Source organism: Schistocerca americana, chromosome 3, assembly GCF_021461395.2.
Source record: "Schistocerca americana isolate TAMUIC-IGC-003095 chromosome 3, iqSchAmer2.1, whole genome shotgun sequence".
Classification (NCBI taxonomy): Eukaryota; Metazoa; Arthropoda; class Insecta; order Orthoptera; family Acrididae; genus Schistocerca; species Schistocerca americana.
In genome coordinates this window covers 776535119-776557494 of record NC_060121.1, presented here as the reverse complement: position 1 = coordinate 776557494, position 22376 = coordinate 776535119, and the positions used below count along the sequence as shown (strand labels likewise).

The following is a 22376-nucleotide window of genomic DNA, read 5'->3' as shown; positions in this document are numbered from 1 at the left end:
TGGACTATTCCTTCTGTTTCAAGTTTTTATTTATAAACTAATACATTGTTAAAAACACTTTCGCTTTACAGTGTATCTGCATGAACAGAAGTAAAAAATTATACATTCATTATGCTTGAAATTAATCATCTATACATATCATGTAAAATGACTCATTCTATATCATTTTGATAAAAGAATCATTCAGATGATCTACAGAACATGTAACTAAATAACTAAGTAAGTGGCTGCCATAAACTGCCGTATCTTTCTTCTTACTATGTGCAATATGAGAGAGTTATGGTGCGAGATTTTGCCAGCTTCATTATAGTCAGATTCACAATACTTCTCAGATGTGGGTTTATTATACTATACTTGAAATGTAATTCTTAGTTGTTCTAGGCCTTTCTGCTCGTATCCACACATCCTCTGTCTCTCTAGCTGAACTAATGGATTCTCCCTTCCTTTGTTCTCCCCTTTTATCAGTTTTTTCTTCGTTCATCCTCTAAGCATGTTTTATCCCTTGCTCTTTCGTAGGCAAGTGCCCTTCCCTTTGGAATTTTGCTAGAGGATATTCTTATTTCTCTTTGGTTTCTATTTCCATAATAATAAAACTTTTGTTTCCAAACACCCTGTCATTGCTGTTTTCCCTTAGTTTTTATACATCACAGTTCTGTTATTTATGTTGTCTCAGATTTTCACATATTTTCTGTTGTTCACTTCAATATGCATTCCTTTCTAACTCTATTAGTCTCCATAATATACACGCATGTGTTCAGAAAAACTGCTCTGCTCACAAAGAATACTTTTCGGCTGGCAGTTATCTTTCCTTTCTGCTTGATATCTGAGTTGTCTGTATTACCAGTCTTTGTCATTATTGGCATTCCATTTCTAATGTATAGTTCTTCTCTCAATCTTACATCGGGTTCTAAGAGTCTATATTAAATTTGATGTGCTCGCATCTGCAGAAGAGGTTTTTCTTTCACACTATTTGGAAAGAATATTTATCTACAATAAATTTCAATTTGATAGGAGCTATAAAATGTGCTGTCATGAATTTCAGGTGTTGACTAATAAAGTATTATATATTTTATGTCAAATAATTTCGCTTCTGGCTTATTATAGCTTTGTAGCTTTCAGAACACTGTAAGTAATGTTCGCATTACACAACAAAATACTTTGCGATTCAAGGTTCCCATTATTTAACAGTCAATGATCAAATTTGAACACTGAAATCCTGATGACAGGAACCTTGAATCTCAAAATGCATTGCTATGTTGTATAAATATTGCTGTAAAGTTTGTTGACAGCAACCAAGCTAGAACAATTGACTATAACAGCTGCCCTTTCACATCTATAGAAATGGATAATGATATTAAACATTTGTGATTTTTTGTCACAGCGGATGACAGCATGATATGCCGTTTCACATCTGAAGCCAAAGACAAACCAATGGGATGCAGCATTCTTATTACAACATACTCAATGATTACGCATACACAGAAACGTTCGTGGGAAGCTGACCAGACCATGAAGTGGCTGCAAGAGCAGGAGTGGGGTATTATGGTCCTTGATGGTAAGATATAATGGGTGTCTGTAAATTATATAAAAGCATATAAAACTATAAAACGTACTGAGAAAAATAATGGAAGGGATACAGAAATACTGTATGCAGGACCGGTGAGTGTTCTGCAGACCTATAACATTCTTTATCAGAGTATGTCCATGGATGAAAGAGTGTCACACTTTACCCTAGTGTTTTTGTGTATTTCAAATTGAGCCTGCTGCAGTGGCATGTATAAAAAAATAAATGGCACACAAAGCTGTAGTTAAGTATATAATTAAGGCAAGGACAACCAATTGACCACTTCAGTGAAGATAATCGGCAAAATGTCCGTGTCTGTATGTGTGTGTGTGTGTGTGTGTGTGTGTGTGTGTGTTGGAATGACTCCTTACCCTCTCCCTTAAAACCCACATCCTTTCGTCATTCCCTCTCTTTCCCTCTTTCCTGATGAAGCAGCCGTGGGTTGCGAAGGCTTGAAATTCGTGTGTATGTTTGTGTTTGTTATTGTGTCTATCAATGTACCAACGCTTTCGTTTGGTAAGTTACAGAATCTTTGTTTTTAGATATATTTTTCCCACGTGGAATGTTTCCCTCTATTGTATTCAACCATATAATACTGTAGATATAAGTAGAACACATGCTTTCGGTAACGGAGCAAAGACACAGGAAATAAACATTTGATGATGACTGATATCTTGAAAACAGTATGGTACATACAGGGTGTATACAACCCGGGACAACCGGGAAAAACTCGGAAACTTTTTCATCTGGGAGAAAACCGGAAAAAATCCGGGAATTTTTCTGAATCCCGGGAATTTTTCGTTGTTTTAGGTTTCAGTTACATTTTTGTAATTTTGACTTTTAAGAACTGATTCTCTAGCAAAGAATGTTACTGTGTCCTGCTACTGGAGAATGATACTGCAGCAATAAAATATAAACGAGAGGAAAAAAATAAAACTTTAGCGGCAAAGGAAATGCGCAATTTACAACAACAAAACATCGTGCATGCACAAGCGTTTGCAAATAGAAAAAATATGTCAAAGGCCGTAGGGCGAAGACTATGTAATTCTTCGTAACAATAAACTGCTTGCTAGGAGCATGATGTCACAACTGTTCACATTAGGTTCATTTGACCAGTTACCAGCGGGCTGTTGCGCATGTGCAATTTACTCGAGTATAGGCAGTACCTTCTCCCGCTTCCCGCTACTTGAAATTTGGCTGTTAGCCGTTTCGGCAGTAGCAGCAAGCAGCCAGATGCAAACGAGAAAAATTTTTCTCGTGTGCCTTAGCTGCCAGATTCGCGCATACACAGAGTTGTCTGAGTTGTAGTGGGGAGGGGGGTTAGTCTCCACATGACCTGTGTTTATGTTAAGTGATTTCGCTGCTTCTCTTCGTGTACAGCTCTGTAGCCGGGAGCTATCAAGTAAATTAAAATACATTCACATAATTACGGAGGACAAAAATATATTATGAGTTTCAGTTTTCTGATTTTATTTTATTTCCAAGTTAGTAGCAGTCAAGCATTAATCGCTTTGCAGAACAATGAAGTTATTTTTGCAAGTTTGCTAATGATATTTGGCTTTATTAATCTTTCCGCTGAGGCAATCATTTTATTTGAAATGAAGTGTTTCATTCTACAGTATTGGCTAGTTCCAAATGTTCGCTGAATTTCAAGTGCACGTTATCATCTTCTGCCATGTAGAGCATTATGCCATAATAAAGAACCAAAAATGAGTTCGTAGAGTACTGGTACTCCAAGAAAATTTACATACCAAACGCCACATTGAGAAGCTTAATATCAGATGGGATCTACTTCACAGTGAATCTGGAAAAAGCCAATTTGCACTTCAAGCCGAATTATGCATTTTACTATGGTTTATGAAATTCCGATGCTCTTTGGAGTATCCTCTGATGCCCTGTTTCTTTTATGGTGTAATGTAAGCTCTCTTAGTGCTTTATACACACGCACATGCGGGCTTCCTACACCACTGCAGTTGCACACGCACAATAATGCCTGTTTTCTGGCGCTCTCTGGCAACTGGTAAATCAAACCTATTTCTAACAGTCTCCTGATAGTATTGCTAACAGTGGTTACAAAAGCGTTACTTTCCAAGTAGGATTTCTAAATCACAGAGCGTTCGAAACTGAACAGTTTGAGGACCAGCCATTTACAAGAATTTTGAGCTGAGACATTTATGTCATATTTTAAATTTACTGGCTCATTTGTGTGATGTATCTTAAAGTATAACACACGCAAAAAAAGATCAATATTAGATGTGAAAGCTTAGCTTCTGTTGTAGCGTGTTAATCTTAGAGACCAATATTGTATGTGAAAGCTTAGCTTTTCTTGTAGATATATGGTACTGTGTACATTAATGTAAACGGTTAACTTTTCCTCTTGTGTGTTCACGCTATGTAACCAGTGATCTTGCTATTGGCTGACTATAACTCGTGTCCTATGCTCTGAATAGCTGCTGTCATCGGCTGGCGAGATCTCATGGCTTGAGATATGACTGGCTTACAAAAGGATATCGCAACCTCGGTTTCAACGCTCCGGCAACTAACGCACTGTGTTTGGCGCAATTCGAATTTATACTTTCGTAATACAAAAATATGCAGCGTATATATTGCTGCAAATCAAAGGTCTTTCCAAAACTTATCTCCTTTTTTTATTAAAGGTCTCTCCAAAATTTCTCTCCCCCGCCTTTTCTTTTTTTTCCGGGAAGTTCTACGCGATTGTATAAAACGTAAACTATTCAAAGGATTGATAAGTTATACAGTTCCAAGGGAAAATCTTCGGAAAACCTAGTGTCACTTAGCACAGAAAAAGTGTATTTTTTAAACGGGATTGTTGTTGTTGTTGTTGTTGTTGTGGTCTTCAGTCCTGAGACTGGTTTGATGCAGCTCTCCATGTTACTCTATCCTGTGCAAGCTTCATCATCTCCCAATATGTACTGCAGCCTACATCCTTCTGAATCTGTTTAGTGTATTCATCTCTTGGTCTCCCTCTAAGATTTTTACCCTCCACGCTGCCCTCCAATACTAAATTGGTGATCCCTTGATGCCTCAGAACATGTCCTACCAACCGATCCCTTCTTCTAGTCAAGTTGTGCCACAAACTCCTCTTCTCCCCAATCCTATTCAATACCTCCTCATTAGTTACGTGATCTACCCATCTAATCTTCAGCATTCTTCTGTAGCACCACATTTCAAAAGCTTCTATTCTCTTCTTGTGCAAACTATTTACCGTCCATGTTTCACTTCCATACATGGCTACACTCCAAACAAATACTTTCAGAAATAACTTCCTGACACTTAAATCTATACTCGATGTTAACAAATTTCTCTTCTTCAGAAACGCTTTCCTTGCCATTGCCAGTCTACATTTTATATCCTCTCTACTTCGACCATCATCAGTTATTTTGCTCCCCAAATAGCAAAACTCCTTTACTACTTTAAGTGTCTCATTCCCTAATCTAATTCCCTCAGCATCGCCCGACTTAATTCGACTACATTCCATTATCCTCATTTCGCCTTTGTTGATGTTCATCTTGTATCCTCCCTTCAAGACTCTGTCCATTCCGTTCAACTGCTCTTCCAAGTCCTTTCCTGTCTCTGACAGAATTACAATGTCATCAGCGAACCTTAAAGTTTTTATTTCTTCTCCATGGATTTTAAAACCTACTCTGAATTTTTCTTTTGTTTCCTTTACTGCTTGCTCAATATACAGATTGAATGACATCGGGGACAGGCTACAACCCTGTCTCACTCCCTTCCCAACCACTGCTTTCCTTTCATGTCCCTTGACTCTTATAACTGCCATCTGGTTTGTGTACAAATTGTAAATAGCCTTTCGCTCCCTGTATTTTACCCCTGCCACCTTCAGAATTTGAAAGAGAGTATTCCAGTCAAAGTAGTCAAAAGCTTTCTCCAAGTCTACAAATGCTATTAACGTAGGTTTGCCTTTTCTTAATCTAGCTTCTAAGATAAGTCGTAGGGTAAGTATTGCCTCACGTGTTCCCATATTTCTAAGGAATCCAAACTGATCTTCCCCCAAGGTCAGCTTGTACCAGTTTTTCCATTCGTCTGTACAGAATTCGCGTTAGTATCTTGCAGCCGTGACTTATTAAACTGATAGTTCAGTAATTTTCACATCTGTCAACGCCTGCTTTCTTTGTGATTGGAATTATTATATTCTTCTTGAAATCTGAGCGTATTTCGCCTGTCTCATACATTTTGCTCACCAGATGGTAGAGTTTTGTTGGGACTGGCTCTCCCAAGGCTGTCAGTAGTTCTAATGGAATGTTGTCTACTCCCGGGGCCTTGTTTCGACTCAGGTCTTTCAGTGCTCTGTCAAATTCTTCATGCAGTATCATATCTCCCATTTCATCTTCATCTACATTCTCTTGCATTTCCATAATATTGTCTTCAAGTACATCGCCCTTGTATAGCCCCTCTATATACTCTTTCCACCTTCCACCTTTCTGCTTTCCCTTCTTTGCTTAGAACTGGGTTTCCATCTGAGCTCTTGATATTCATACAAGTGGCTCTCTTTTCTCCAAAGGTGTCTTTAATTTTCCTGTAGGCAGTATCTATCGTACCCCTAGTGAGACAAGCCTCTACATCCTTACATTTGTCCTCTAGCCATGCCTGCTTAGCCATTTTGCACTTCCTTTCAATCTCATTTTTGAGACGTTTGTATTCCTTTTTGCCTGCTTCATTTACTGCATTTTTATATTTTCTCCTTTCATCAATTAAATTCAGTATTTCTTCTGTCACCCAAGGATTTCTACTAGCCCTCGTCTTTTTACCTACTTGATCCTCTGCTGCCTTCACCACTTCATCCCTCAAAGCTATACGGGATATCCAGGAGAAATCGAGGAATAATCTGCGAATTTTTTTTCCTTATCCCCGTATACACCCTGTACATAGTTTAGAAAATGAATAATAACTGAGGTAGTAACTTCTCACTCTAAGTTTTCTTATGACAGTGATGCAATAAATAACCGATATTTGTAGATTTCAAACACCAGTTTACAGTGACGGTGGCATAATTCCATTCAGCACCACATTGTAACTGTTGTCGGAATCAGTAAAACCATCATCATCATCATCACATCATTAGACAATTCATTAGTCACTAATGATAACCTTCCATTGTCAGTGCTGCTCAAATAAGTTTTTTGTCACAAGAGCTTCGTGCAACAGCCTTTCCACCTCTGTTATGTTCCTTATATATGTCTTCACATCACTCCATACTAACTCAATGGGGTTGAAATGGCAGTGATATGGTGGCAGCCTTATTACAGTATGATGCTGCTCCTTGGCGATTTCGTCTGCTATATAATTACTACTATACAATACTATATAATTACTATAAAGTTAGGGAGGTGGCAGGGGTAAAATACAGGGAGTGAAAAGCTATTTATAATTTGTACAGAAACTAGATGGTAGTTATAAGAGTCGAGCAGCACAAAAGATAAGCAGTGGTTGAGGAGGGAATGAGACAGGGTTAGCCTATCCCTGATGTTATTCAATCTGAATATTGAGCAAGCAGTAAAGGAAACACAAGAAAAATTTGGAGTAGGAATTGAAGTCCAGGGAGAAGAAATAATAACCTTGAGGTATGTCTATGACATTGTAATTCTGTCAGAGACAGCAAAGGGCTTGGAAGAGCCGTTGAACAGAATGGACAGTATCCTGAAATGAGGATATAAGATGAACATCAACAAAATCAATACGAGGATAATAGAATATAGTTGAATTAAATCAGGTGATGCTGAGGGAACATGATTAGGAAATGAGGCAGTTAAATTGGTAAATGGGTTTTGAAAGAGAAATTTGTTAACATCGAGTGTAGATCTAAGTGTCAGGAAGTCATTTCTGAAAGTATTTGTATGGAGTGTAGCCATGTATGGAAGTGAAACATGGACAATAGATAGTTTAGACAAGAAGAGAATAGAAGCTTTTGAAGTGTGCTGCTATAGAATAATGCTGGAGATTAGATGAGTAGATCATGTAACTAATGAGGAGGTACTGAACAGTATTGGGGAGAAGAGAAATTTGTGGCACAACCTTACTAAAAGAAGGGATCGGTTGGTAGGACACATTCTGAGGTATCAAGGGATCACCAATTTACTACCGGAGAGAAGTGTGGCGAGGGGGTTAAAATCATAGAGATGAATACAGTTAGCAGATTCAGAGGGATGTAGGTTGCAATAGTTACTAGAGATGAAGAGGTTTGCACAAGATAGAATAGCATTGAGAGCTGCCCCCAGTCTTTGGATTGAAGACCACAACAACAAAATAACTAGGCATCCTAGCCATCATAGGTTTATTTTCTTTAACAAGCAAATATAAAAATATCTTCATCATGCTCATATCTGCAGAAATATTTCATGCCTGTAACCACTGTACCAAAACTTCCTTGCGGTCATTTGTTGTTGGAGCTTTGTTCAGTATCACTGAATCTTATGGACCACTGTCCATTACAGTTGTTGTTGGGACAGAAAACTGTTTTAAAAAGTTCCTGGACCACTCAACAAACCATGTATGGTCCATGTCTTCATGGTAATCACTTGTCTTTTTTGACCGAAAAAGTAGATGTGCATCATCATTAAAACCACTGGAAGAACCTGCATGGACCACAATTAATCTTGCTTCTCTCCACCACTACTGTTTGGAGTGTCATCTGTCCAGCATTTACTGTCATCAACCCATGTTTTGTCTAGTCATATTATGGACTGAGAATCTTTGCCCACAATTCTCTGCAAGAATATGCTTCAAACCGTTACAGTATGTGCCTTTTCTAACAGGACTTTGCCCGTCTAGCCGTTTGCGAAGAAAACCCATACTTTACAGTTCAATTTTCAGTGAAGTTTTCCCACCCCTGGAAAGCTCACTTTCTTGTAACAACACTAGCAACTTTGCAACAGTAGGATACTCTTTGCTGCTGTAGTAAGCAAAAATGTGCCTGTGAATGGCATCTGGTGATGGGATGAGGCTGCTTTTTCTTCTTTCCAGCAGTCGGTAAAAATACATTATTCTATCCAGATGCCTCATAAGCATTACGGCTCACTTCTACCTCTGTCAACTTTTGCAGTAGCACTCCTTTACTTACTACTGTTCTTGCACCAAGTCAAAGAGTTTTTGATGTGTGTTCCACTGCTTTATCGGCAGGAACTGACAGCTGTCCATGAATATTTGTGTATCCTTTCTCCTGCTCGTAAAACTCAGTGCCTGGGTGTTTAGTGGCACACCTTGACACAACAGATTGTCAGTAGGCAAACGATCTCTTTTCTGTGGCTTTTTTCACTTATTAGAATTTTCTAAAGCATAGAACAATGCAAGCACACAGTAGAAACCAACCACAATGCGTGTCGTTTACGAACACGCAAAACAAAGCCAGCAACATGCCAGCTTTGACATCATGACCAGAAGTGATTACCACGCTTGGATTGGTTCATGCCACAAGCCTGACACCATGCGTTTCTCATTTTTCACTTGTTAAACTGTTATGCTGCCATCCTGAAATGAATGCGTCAAGTGCAAAGTTTCACCAGTTGTGGTATACATCAGTAGTGTGTGAATAAGTTGGGAATTTGGATGTGATAGGAGGTACTAGGATAGTCTGTGCAGTTGTGATGATCACTGTGCCTGAATGGCACAGTGGTCAGTGAACCTGCCTAGTAAGCAGAAGACACGGTTCGAATCCCAGCCCGGCACAAATTTTCAGTGTCCCCATTGAGTTAATCAATGCCTACTAGGAGCTAGTGTCACTAGTAGCTAGTGTCTTTCATTCTTTTGTGTCTCGATTGTTACATATGTGAGTTTTTGACTCAGTGTTGATACCCTGTTAATTAACTCTTTGGATAACAGCCGGTTAGAATAATATTGAGCCTAGGAAACCACCATTTATGCCGTTATTTAAAGTGTTACTGGCACATACGTAATTGATGTACCTAAAGAGTAATACATACTGAAAAAAGACCAAGCGTCAAGATTTATTTTGCATATTTCCTTTAGTTCTTTGACAGATTAGAAATTTTAAAATAACATTGACATGAAGTATAATTATCCTTTCAAAAAGAAGTGTGTGTCGAGTTATTGAGCAGTTTCTTCCTCTTGCCCTAAAATTTTTTGTTCGCTCAACAAACACAACATATTTATAGCAAACTTACAACAAACTGCAGAGTCTAACGAGTACACATGCAAAATTATGTCAGTATGATCATATTGACTCAGTGATTTGTGACAGCAGCTGTTACATTCCCTAAGGTTTCTTTTGAAATAATTCTAGAAATTGACAACAGAAGACAGCACCAATCAAGCAACAGATAGGGATATGTACGTACGTTTTTCTCATATGAAATGAGTCCAGTAATTGCGTGTTGAGAAAATCGTGGCTTGACCCTTACTCGGGTGCAGTCTATTTCAACACAAAGTTCTGGCCTGAGTTATGTTAATGGCTTAGTACCTGCTTCAGTAGTTAACATGATACATGACAGTCTTCAGCATGAAGGAAGAGAAATAATAGGCATTAACTAGTGAACGTCAGAGTGAGTGGGGAGACAAAACACAGCCTGGTGGTAATGTATATTATTCCTTTTGTCAGAATTTAAATTAATGGTGCAGTCATATATGTCAAACACAAACAGAGCTTTGAGCTGGACTGTTAGAAGGGTGTGAATTGTAGCTTTGGTCATAAACTTTCAAGAATGTGAAGTGCTTGCCATAGAACTTTTAACTTTTGCAGTCCAGTTGCTTGGAAAATGTTGTATTACTGCAGAAATTAGATGTGAAAAATTATGTTCAGTGTCCCATTGTAGCAAGCACAGAACAAAGAAATATTCAGAGTACAATTCTCTGTGCTTGTTTTTATCCATTCTCCTCCATTATATATGTTTCTGAACATTATTTATGACCAGTAGAAAAATAAAATCACAAAGTATTTTATGTTAGGCTTTTAAATTTCATCTGTTGTAATCTATATTGCATTTAAACAAAACTCATTTCTTCCCCACAGAGGTTCACACTATACCAGCAAAAATGTTTCGACGTGTTCTCACGATTGTCCAGTCACATTGTAAGTTAGGCCTCACTGCAACATTGCTCCGTGAGGATGATAAAATTGCTGACCTCAACTTTTTGATTGGCCCCAAGCTCTATGAAGCTAATTGGCTGGAGTTGCAGAAACGGGGTTTTATTGCAAGAGTTCAGTGTGCAGAAGTGTGGTGTCCAATGACACCAGAATTTTACCGTGAATACTTGGTCTGTAGAACCAGCAAAAAATTGGTAAGTACGATATACTGATATTGCATTGCAAAAAAACACAGACCATGTGGATACTTCCTCCAATCAAGTTCCATGAATTATGTAGATAGTAATTGTCCTTGCAGCACACCCAACTATCCCTTCCACTTGCCACCTCCTTTCTCGATTTGCTCTTTCAGCCCAACACAACTGCTCAACCTAGTCAGGTTTTAGTGCCAGCACAGTGTAGTCAGCCAGTACATTGTTGTTGTAAAGGCATATGTGTATGTACTATATTCGTGCTGAAGAAGGATTCATCCTAAAGCTTAGCAATATTCTAAGTCTTTTTTTTATGTGCCTGTTCATAATCCAATGCCTCGGATATGGCGAGCTGCTACCTCTATGTTATCAATTATGTACATAGGTTGGAAATGTTGTGGAGACACTATGCAATGGAATCTACTATTGTCGCTGATAGCACATGTTGTTGACATATCTACCTTACCTCCGAGCAAATGGGCTCGCCCGTCCCACATCGCCAGTGTGTGCACATTCAAGGAAAACAGTCACTTGTGAGCAGGTGGTCTAATGTAATGGTGTCACTATGTTTTCAAAACAGGAACAATGGAGTTGGATCAATATTGAATGTGCCAGAGGTCATACAGCACGACAGTGTCATCAAGGTCTTCAAGAGGCATGTGGGGAATCGGCATTGCCGTACAGAACAGTGGCACATTGGGTAAAAGCCTTCAACGAAGGTCAGCAAACTGTGGCAGACATGCATCGGGCAGGTCGTCCTAGCATCTCTGAAGAAGAAGTGCATGCTGTTGCTACGTTAGTGGACAGTGAATGACACCATACAATTCGTGAGCTCACCTACAAAACCGGATTAGCGCATACGACTGTGCGTCAGATACTGAAGGAACTCCTGGGCATGTGAAAAATTGCATCATGATGGGTTCTGCATGACTTGCCAGAAATGGATGCATTACAGTGCTGCTGAGATGCACTTGGAGTGCTATGAGTGTGAAGAAGAGGCTTTCTTATGCTGTATCCTAACACTGGATGAGACATAGGCCACATCGTACGAGCCAAAACTGAAACGCCAATCCAACAAATTGCATCATTATGGGTCGCCGCAAAAGTCGAAAGTGTGTCAGAGCCCCAGTATGGTGAAAGTTAATGGTGATTCTCATGTACGACTGTGATGGTGTTATCCCAACGCATTATGTTCCTCCATGGCAGACCGTCAGTGCACAGTATTACTGTTCCTTTTTGGAGCATCACCTGTGCCCAGCTTTGTGAAAGAAGCGGCGACGCTTTCTACACAACCCACCCATAATTTTGCATGACAATGCTCCAGCGCATATAGCGCAAGCTGTGGCTGCTCTGTTCGGTCGATGGGACTGGGAAGTACTGTACCATCCACCATACTCTCCGGACTTAAGTCCTTGTGACTTTGATTTGATTCCGAAGATGAAGGAACCACTTCATGGCATTCGCTTCAGAACTGTTCCAGAGATTCGACTAGCAGTAGACTGCTCCATTTGCACCATCAACAGAGCAGGCTCTGCTAATGGTATCCTATGCCTTCCACATCGCTGGCAACAGGTTCTACACAGTGCTGCTGACTACTCTGAAGGACAGTAACAGGTGCAAACATGTAACTCTTTTGCATTGGTTATGAATAAATAGTTGTCACCATTTAAGTTCCAACCCTCGTATGTTTCACCAAGGTCTTTCCTGTTCCTTTAGATTAAAGGGAGTATATTGCTTTAGTCCAAAACAGTAGGTCAAAGGTTGAGAGAGTGCTTGCAATCAATCTTTGACTGTTGAAGAGTGGTAAATTCAACATGATTATATCACACCAGATAAGCTCTAAGTGATTACAACAGTAGACAGCTGGCAATTATATATGGTTGAGTTATTTGCTGTTGAAGGTATTTATCCATGAGATCAACCCTGCCTGGTTGAAAGTGGCATGAGGAATTCCATTTAACATATGCCTCTTTGAGGATAATGGCTTCTTTCGTAGATGATAATGGCTTCTTGAACAACCAGAAACAAAGGGGGGGGGGGGGGGGGGGGGGGATGGTTGCAATCACTTTGCAAGTTAAACTGAGACTAATCTGGAAACATAGATGTCCTCCAGTGGTGTCCAATAATCACATAGACATTCCTATTGCAAATACACCTAACTGTAATGAATTATAAGTATTAAACATATCCACAGCTTATGGTCTAGCAGTTAGCATCGTTGCTGTTGTGTTCTGCCCACTCGTCTAATATAGGGTGCCTAGGAAACCTGCTTTCTCGGATCACTAGACAACAATTCAAGCAAATCCTATTAACAGATCTTTATTACAGAAAGATAATTGACAGTGCTCAACTTTGAGAAATGTACAATCAGGTGTCACAAGCAAAGGGCGACATGAAACATAAGCAAACCTAAGCATTCTCTTCAGTACATGCAGTTCCAATACAAGTCCAGCAGTATCGTTCATAAGTCACTGCTGTAGAGTTTGTAGATAGACTAGACTTCAACTTAGCCCCAGCGCTTATATTCTCTTCATGTAGACACTGCTCCTGTCTCTGTGTCATCTGAGAGAGGGGTCACTCAGCATACTATTGGCTGATGTCTTCTCACAGCTCTCTCTGCAGTAATGTTCCTGGTCGAAGTGCCAGCACTTGACGTTATGCCACAACAGCTGCCTGTAGATCGCAGGGTACCAGGCTGAGTCGAAGATTTTGTTCGATTGGAGTGTTGCTGAAGTGCTGTCAAATAGAAAGAGTTGCACCAGGCAATCGAGCAACACAAGAAAAAGTCTCCCAGTCATTAATACCCTAAGAAGTTTATATTCAGTGGCAAACATGTCATTACCCACATTACACAAATATCACATTAATAAAGTCTTCTGCCCTGAGTACTCAATGGTATTATTCTTCTTGTGACTGCACCAACAGCAAAATGTAATTGGAATGAGGTCATGATCTTATTCCATCAATAGGCAATAACCAAAATTAATTATCAACAAGTGTCATAGCCCGTGGCTGTTCTTGGTTGAACCTTCAGAATGGCAATCCAAACATTAACCATTTTCCCCATAACAACTGACAGCATCAAGAGGCATGTGGACAGATTTTAGTTGAAATGTTACCACTGGAGAATTCAGTGTTTCCTAAGACTCTGTCTTATTTATATTACCACGATTCTTTCTCTGGCCGTATGCCAGCTATGAGATGTAACTACTTAACTACTGTGTCTCATGATAATATGTATAATTTAGTGTATAAATGACTGGGAAATATTGTATCAGTTAAGACCATTGAAATGGCCATAAAATTTGTATAATTTGGTATACATACTACTGAGAAAAATTCTGATTTGTGTCCTATTTATATAATGTAGTAATTTATTTTATCCCCACAGCTTCTGTATGTGATGAATCCAAACAAATTTCGTGCAACGCAGTACCTGGTCCGCTACCATGAAAGGCGTGGAGACAAGACGATTGTGTTTTCTGATAATGTTTTTGCTTTAAAACATTATGCCATCAAAATGAACAAACCATACATCTATGGCCCCACATCCCAGGTTGGTATATACCATGCAGCACTCTATATATCGTTGTCTCCTGCACTATAGCCCTCTCAGTTTTGTGACTGTTGCCATTGCCTCTAACTTTCCTGCCTTCCAAAATGTCATGACCTATCTCCATACATGACCTACAATTGTGCCTCTCTTGTCCCAGTTGTCTAAGCAGTGACTCGGAAACAATGTTCACATAATTGCTGGTTTCAAGCCTTTACGTTATCTGATTCCATCTTTCATCTTTTCCTGTGTACTATTATTCTTTTTAGCTTTGCATACTTACTAAATCCACTGACGTCAATACTCTCATCATTTGTACAGTAATTCTTATCTCCTTTATAGTTTGTTCTTCTCTGCAGTTCCTTCTGGGCACAAGCTAATGACTTTCTCTAGGTCCAAAATGTGAAGAAAACCTTTCTTTTCCCCTATTATTCCTTCCATTACTAAATATAGCATTGCAGCTGCTTCTGGTTTCTTTAACTTCACTTTAAAGAAAACAGTTCTCCAGCCAGTGCTTCTTCAGTGTTTCTTCCCAATCTTCTGAAGTCTCAGGGTATGTCTCATGTTTTTCACAGATTTTGAACACAAGACAAAATAATATTCATGTTCTTGTATACACTCACTGATTAAAATAACTCTGAAGTTATCACATTGATTCTTGCTGACTTGCTTGATTTCTGTGCTTGCTCTTATTCAAATCACATTTCGACACTCACTGATTAAAATAACTCTGAAGTTATCACATTGATTCTTGCTGACTTGCTTGATTTCTGTGCTTGCTCTTATTCAAATCACATTTCGATTGATACCCCATCAATCTCCTCCTCCTCCTCCTCTATCTGCTTCTTCTTCTTCTCCTCCTCCTCCTCCTATTGTGCTATAGGACAGCTATTTCCAGTCTTCGTGTAATCTTGCTGTATATATGCTGTTTTTTTCCACTACTCAGGATTCTCAGCTGCACTTCATTAATTAACATCTTTGCTTTTTATTTTACCAAAACCAGTTAAATCTTCCGCAACAGAACATATATTTTTCCTCTGTCCATATTGCTTCAGTATCTTCACCTCCAGAGTATCCATATAGATGTAGATACTTCTTTGCTCTTTTTGTGGATTTAATTTAGAAGCAATCTATGCTTACACTTGTTTTCTCTTAGTCCCATCTTTCGTTAATAAACCACAATGTTTAATGTGTTATCTTTGGCTTTGTCATCACTGTCTGTGCATTACTTACAGCAGCACCTCTAGTCATAATTAGTTCCTTCTGTCGTATACTTCACTCACACACTGATAATCTATTTAATACTCTGAAGCTTGCTGGCTACTCATCTGCAGAATTCCAGTTCATTTCATTCTTCCTTAATTTGACAGTATCCTGGTACCTATTCTGTGCTCCCTCTTATTCTTTGGAATTTCAACCTACTGTTCATCACTGCTTGATAATGTTCAAAATCTATGCCTGAGTATGCTTTTGAATTCCAGTATTTTGTTTACTTTGTCTCTAAATCCTTGATTTGATGCAGTTCAGGTGGTATATTTTTGTCTTTTCCAGTCTTTCTCAAATGTACTTTCTTCTGTTGTAATTTTAGAAATAGTGTTCACATTAATTTATCCATGTTAATGGTAGTTGAGTGAATGGCTGTGAATTTAATTACTTGAAGAAATACTGCAACCAGCCTCTTTTTGTTTAGCTTTATTTATGCCAAGACATGTTTCAGTCTTCAGTCATCTTCAGCTGGTGTAATACATTTATGTTTTCACCAGTACAACATTTTTATTGCCTGTATTTTGAATGCTGAAACTGCCTTTTGCTGCTTTTATACATATAGCACAAACACTTTTAGGTTCACTGATGCTCTTGAATTTAATTTTTTAGTTAATTCTTTGTAAACTAATTAAAAAGCAAATACATACATTTACTTGTGGTGCTCAGTGACTAAATTATACCAAATTATTCTTCATCAAGAGGAATGTTAATATCTTTTTCTTGTTAAACAGAGTGAGAGAATACAGATACTTCAGAACTTCAAATTCAACCCAAAAGTTAACACCATATTTGTCAGTAAAGTGGCTGACACATCATTTGATCTTCCAGAAGCAAATGTGTTGATCCAGATCTCATCGCATGGAGGCTCCCGTAGACAGGAAGCTCAGCGACTGGGTCGTATTCTTCGAGCTAAGAAAGGTTAGTGATTTTAACATTATTTTGATTAACTTTATTTAAAATCGTGGTGGAAGATGTAACTATTTGCAGTCTTTTAATTTTTATTCACTGATTACACATTAACCCCTTAACATAAAACCCCGAGTTGTTTAATTTTTATCATTTTGACAGAAAATTAAAATCCTGAGCAACGTAAGAGCAGACATTAAAAATAAAATAAAATAAAACCCCACTTACGAGGTTTTAAGAATGGGTTTGTAATTGTACAATGGTGGTACTTACATGCTACTGTGATGCATCTCCTTCAAAATACCCCCCTTCTGACTGAACACACTGACTCCAACGGTGTTTCCACTTTTGGAAACATTTCTGGAATTTTTTTCCTGAAGTGTGTTAAGGATGCTCTCCGTATTTGCCTGGATGTCTTCAATTGCGTCGAATTGCTTACCTTTCAGTGAAAATTTCAGTTTAGGGAACAGGTAGAAGTCCACAGGGGCCAAATCAGGGGAATATGGCGGTTGTGGAAGCACAGGAATTTTGAATTTGGTCAAAAATTCAACGGTGGAGAAGGCACAATGAGCTGGAGCATTGTCATAGTGTAGCATCAATTCCTGCCTTTCACAACGCAGGCCTTTTCTTCAGCACCTTTTTGCGCAAATGCTCAAGGATACATTTGTAGTATTCCTGGTTAATTCATTATGCACGATACCGGTACAATTGAAAATATTGTCTTCACCTTCGACCAGTTTTGCCATGCTTTTTTCGTTCGTGGTGAACCTGGAGTCCCACTGCAAAGACTGCACTTTGGTTTCAGGATCATATCCATATACTCATGATTTGTCACCTATAATTACCCTATTTAACAAATCTGGGCAATTTTTAGTCCGATTGATCAGTCCTTGGCACACTTCAGGTCGGTATTGTCTCTGGTTCACTTGACAACACTTTTGGAGTGAATTTTGTGGACACTAGATGCATGTTCAGATCTTCAGTTAAAATTGACTGAACTGCATAGAAACTTAAATTAAGTTCATCAGCCATCTCCCTAATTATAAATCTATGATCAGAGTGCACTAAGTCACGAACTTTCATAACATTTTCATTAGTTTTTGAGGTGGAAGGATGGCAGGACCGTCGTTCCTCTTCAAATGATTCGCAGCTATTTTTAAATCTGTTGAACCAGACAAAAACATTTGACTGGCTCATACAATTGTCTCCAAAAGCTGTTTTTAATAGTTCATAAATCTCAGAAGCTGATTTACCAGTTTTAAAACAAAATTTCACACGAACTCTGTGCTCCATTTATAAGTCAATTTTCACGCAGACAGAATCTGGGAACAAGCCCTAACAGACCCACTCTCAACCAGCTGCCACAATGAACTGAATAAAGGAAACACAGTTTCCTGTCAGAGAGCATTAGAGGACAAGGCAATGACTCACTCCCCACCCTCCATGTACCTACCCGCCAGACCAGTAAGCAGTAGTGGATACATTTTTAAAACTTTCCAGTCACACTTCTTATATCCATTTCAGCAGTGATAGTTAAGTGTTCAGTGCTAGAGAGCATCTGGTCCTACTTGTGTAGCCTGGCTCTCATGTTTTGGTTGAGGTGCTTCCACTAGATATTGTTTTTACTTTGTGCAGCTTTGAATATTTCACAACAAAAGTTATAATGATCCTGAGTGTGACATTGAATTTAGTGGACCAGAAAGTGAACAAGAATAGGATGTTTCTCATTAATAAAAATATTACCTTTTAGAACACAATTTTTTAAGAAAACACCATGTTTTGGGGATTAAAAAATCGTTCATGTCTACTGAAGTTAACTCACCTGCTGATTGCCACCAGCGAACAGAAGCCACACACAAGAAACATACAGAAAATTTTTTAGGGTAAGTGCTGTATTAGAAATGCCATTAGATAAAGAATCAGAAACCGTTTCAACTAAAGTTACTAAGTACCCAGATTTTGCTATACTACACCATAACGTTCTGTCACTCACAAATAAAATTTCCATGTTGGAAGCACTACTCCAGTATGCACTAAACATAGATATAATTTGCATTACTGAACATTGGCTACGAAATGACGAAGTAAAATTAACCTCAATCTCAGGATATAGATTAGCAAGTCATTTTAACCGAGAGTTTTCCAAACATGGTGGCTCTGCTATCTTTGTGAAAGAACAAATAAAGTTCTGTGATGTCAGTAAAAGTTATATTGACTCAATTGAAAAAGACTTTGAGCTTTCCATTACCAAACTGCCAGAGCTTAATTTCATAGTTATTAACATATACAGAGCACCAAGTGGAAACCTGTCAGTCTTCATGAATAAACTAGAGGTTCTGTTGAACACAATCTGTACACTAAATATGAAGATAGTGCTTTGTGGGGATTTCAATATTGATTTTTCAAAAGACAGCAGCAGCAGAGATGCTTTGATAAATATGACCAACACATTCAATATGATCCCCACAATACACTGTTCAACAAGATTAACAGAATGCACAAATTCCATTATTGACCAAATATTCATCTCAGAAACAACTTACAGATTCACAAGCAGAGTACTGAGCATGGGTTATAGTGATCATGAGGCACAGCTGCTGTGTATAGAAATGCCAACAAGTAGTATCAGTTCCGGAAAAGTAGTTGAAAAAAGAACCTTCTCTGAAGATAACATTAGAATTTTTAATCTCTTACTGGCGAAGGAAAACTGGGAAAGCATCGCCACTCAGAACAATGTTGATAGCATGTACATGAGTTTTCAGAGGATCTTTGTTCACAATTTTAATGTAGCATTTCCAAAAGTAGTAAAAACAGTAAAACCTAACAATAATAAGCAATGGGTAACTAAAGGCATAAAAATTTCCAGTGAGAGAAACAGATTTCTGCAGTACTCTTGTAAGAAATATAGAGTAACCCAAGAATTCGCAGATTATTCAAAAGCCTACAAAAGAATCTATGGTAGAGTAGTCGAAGAGGCAAAAATTATGTGGAATGACGATTTGATAAGCAACTCATCTAACAAAATGAGATCCACGTGGAGAGTTATAAAGAAAGAAACTTGTAGTTCAGTGCCAAAGAAAGAGAATGTATCATTAACACTAGAAGGCTCAAAAGTCACAGACCCAAATTCAGTTGTGGAAAAATTCAATGAATACTTCACCCCACTAGCTGAAGACCTCATTCAAGTACACTGTCAAGGACCAGTCCCAAGTTTCTCCAGCAATTCAGTGACCTTCAATGCTTCTATGTATATGTATGAAACAAACCCCAATGAAATTATAAGTAAAATTAAGTCATTAAGCAGTAAAATGTCAAGTGGTCTTGATAAAGTACCTGATTTCATATTAAAAGCATGTGCTCGCCACATAGCAAACCCCTTGGCAAAAATTTTCAACCTCTCTTTAAAAACTGGTGTATTCCCAGATATTTTTAAAATAGCAGAAGTTTCACCACTGCTAAAAAAAAGGTTCTTCTGAAAAAAATATCAAACTACCGACCCGTGTCACAGTTAAGTTCCTTCTCAAAAATTGTAGTAAAGCTCTTCTATGACAGGCTTTTAAGTTTCATAAATAAATATGCACCTCTTACAGTACAACAACATGGTTTTAGAAAGTCTAAATCTACAAAGACAGCAATTTTCGAATTCTTAGACTGCATTTTAAAATCCCTTGATCAACATAAATTAGCTGCAGGTATTTTTCTAGATCTATCAAAAGCCTTCGATGTCCTGGACCATAACATTCTGCTCGAAAAATTAGAAAGACGAGGAGTAAGAGGTGTAGCACATAGCTGGTTGTGTTCATACCTAAAAAACCGCAGGCAGAAAGTATCACTTCAGTATGAATTCAACAAAATGAATAAAACAAGAAACAACTCCTTTCTTTCTAGGGAATTACCAATAAAATATGGTGTACCACAGGGCTCAATCCTAGGTCCACTACTCTTCTTGATTTATGGGGACGACTTAGTTGAATATACGAGTCCCACAAAAACTATCCTGTTTGCCGATGACACCAGCATATTGCTCACTGGATCCAGTCCAGAAACTTTGTGGTCCACAGCAGAAAGTTCTATGAAAAGACACTCTGAGTGGTTCACAAAAAACAAACTCATTATAAATACTGAAAAAACTGTATGTGTCGATTTTCATTTAATTCCTCCAACTAATCAAATGTCTATTCAAGCCCAATTAAAAAATGATCCCCTAGAAAATGTAAGTGTCACAAAATTCTTGGGTCTTTGGGTTCAGCAAGACTTAAAGTGGGACACACATATAAATAACTTGTGTAGAAAATTATCTTCTGTGTGCTACGGCCTAAGAATTTTAAACACTACAACAAGCAAAACAACAGTACTGCAGGCATACTATGCACAGTTCCACTCACTAATCCGATATGGGATCATTTTCTGGGCATACTCAACTCACAGTGTAAAGGTCTTTAGAATGCAAAAAAGAGCTTTATGAATAATTTGTGGCCTTAAAAAGATGGAGTCCTGTAAATCCCATTTTACTGAGCTTGGTGTTCTAAATGTTCCAAGTTTATTCATTTATGAAACTATCTTGTTCACTAGGGACTACCTCCTGAAACAGGCAAACTGCTACAGAACAAAAGTGTACACAACTATAGTACCAGAAGGGAATCAAATATACATCAAAAATATCACAGAACAACCACCTATCAGAGGAGCGTAATTAACATTGGTGTAACACTACACAATAAGATACCAGAGGAAATAAAAAATACTACTCATGCAATATTTAAAGCTAAACTAAAGGCATTTCTAATAAAGCACTGTTTCTACTCTGTCGTATTATTGTAACTTATCTTTGACCTGTCCAATATCAATTGTACAATTTGTGCTATATGATAAAACTGGACCAATAAAAAATCAAATCAAATCGAATCTTATACCTTCTGCAAGATATAAATTATATGAAGAACAGTTTCTCAAGTTGCAGTCATATTTCAGCTGTATATTTTATATGTTTGGTACAGGAGCAATAGCAGAGGAATACAATGCCTTTTTCTACACCCTGGTGTCACAGGATACAATGGAAATGAGCTACTCGCGTAAAAGACAACGATTCCTTGTTAACCAAGGCTATAGCTACAAAGTTATTACTAAACTTGCTGGAATGGAAGAGGTAATGTGCAGTAGATTTTCATTTTATACAGTATTTCATGCCATATTTATTTGTGTTTGATAAGAAACTCTCATTTTATTTTTTGATCAGTTCAAGCTGTAAATACAAAACATTACTATATCATCGATTATCACCCTGGACTGGAACAACTGGGCTATAGCCTTTGACATGGCTTTGGTTATTCTCATCCCACCCAGAAATGAGGGACGTCAGACCCAAGGTCCTTTCCAACCCTTCTAAGGTATTGTTCCATTGCCCACACACAACCTTCACAACATCCTAGTCCATCCCTATGCCACTCCCATTCCCAGCCCATTGCCATAGGGGTCATATCTCTGTGGTAGACCAAGGTGCAAGACTTGCCCAGTCCACCCAGCCAGCACATCTTACTCAAGTCCTGCCACAGGCTTATCCTATCCCATCAGAGGCTGGGTCACCTGTGAAAGCAGCCAATGTCATATACCAACTGTGCTGCACAGCCTTCTATGTAGGTATGACTACAACCAGCCGTCCATCAGGATGAATGACCACTGCCAAATTGGTGCTAAGAACAAAGTTGGCCACTCATTGGCACAACTGCAGCTGAGCACAATATGCTCAGTTTTGCCGCTGCTTCACAACCCAAGCCAAGCCCCTTGCAACACATCTTCTGCTCCCGTAATTGTCCAGTC

At 38.4% G+C, this 22376-nt stretch overlaps 1 protein-coding gene across 1 annotated transcript in view; it reads left to right on the top strand.

The window, feature by feature from the left end:
- LOC124606857 (general transcription and DNA repair factor IIH helicase subunit XPB) overlaps window positions 1-22376 on the top strand; it is a 95846-nt gene that overhangs the window by 69548 nt on the left and 3922 nt on the right. The window contains exons 11-15 of the mRNA XM_047138938.1: window positions 1382-1555; window positions 10569-10837; window positions 14226-14390; window positions 16385-16571; window positions 21557-21705. Of these exons, the coding sequence (XP_046994894.1) occupies window positions 1382-1555; window positions 10569-10837; window positions 14226-14390; window positions 16385-16571; window positions 21557-21705 (944 nt within the window). The remainder of the gene's footprint in view (window positions 1-1381; window positions 1556-10568; window positions 10838-14225; window positions 14391-16384; window positions 16572-21556; window positions 21706-22376) is intronic.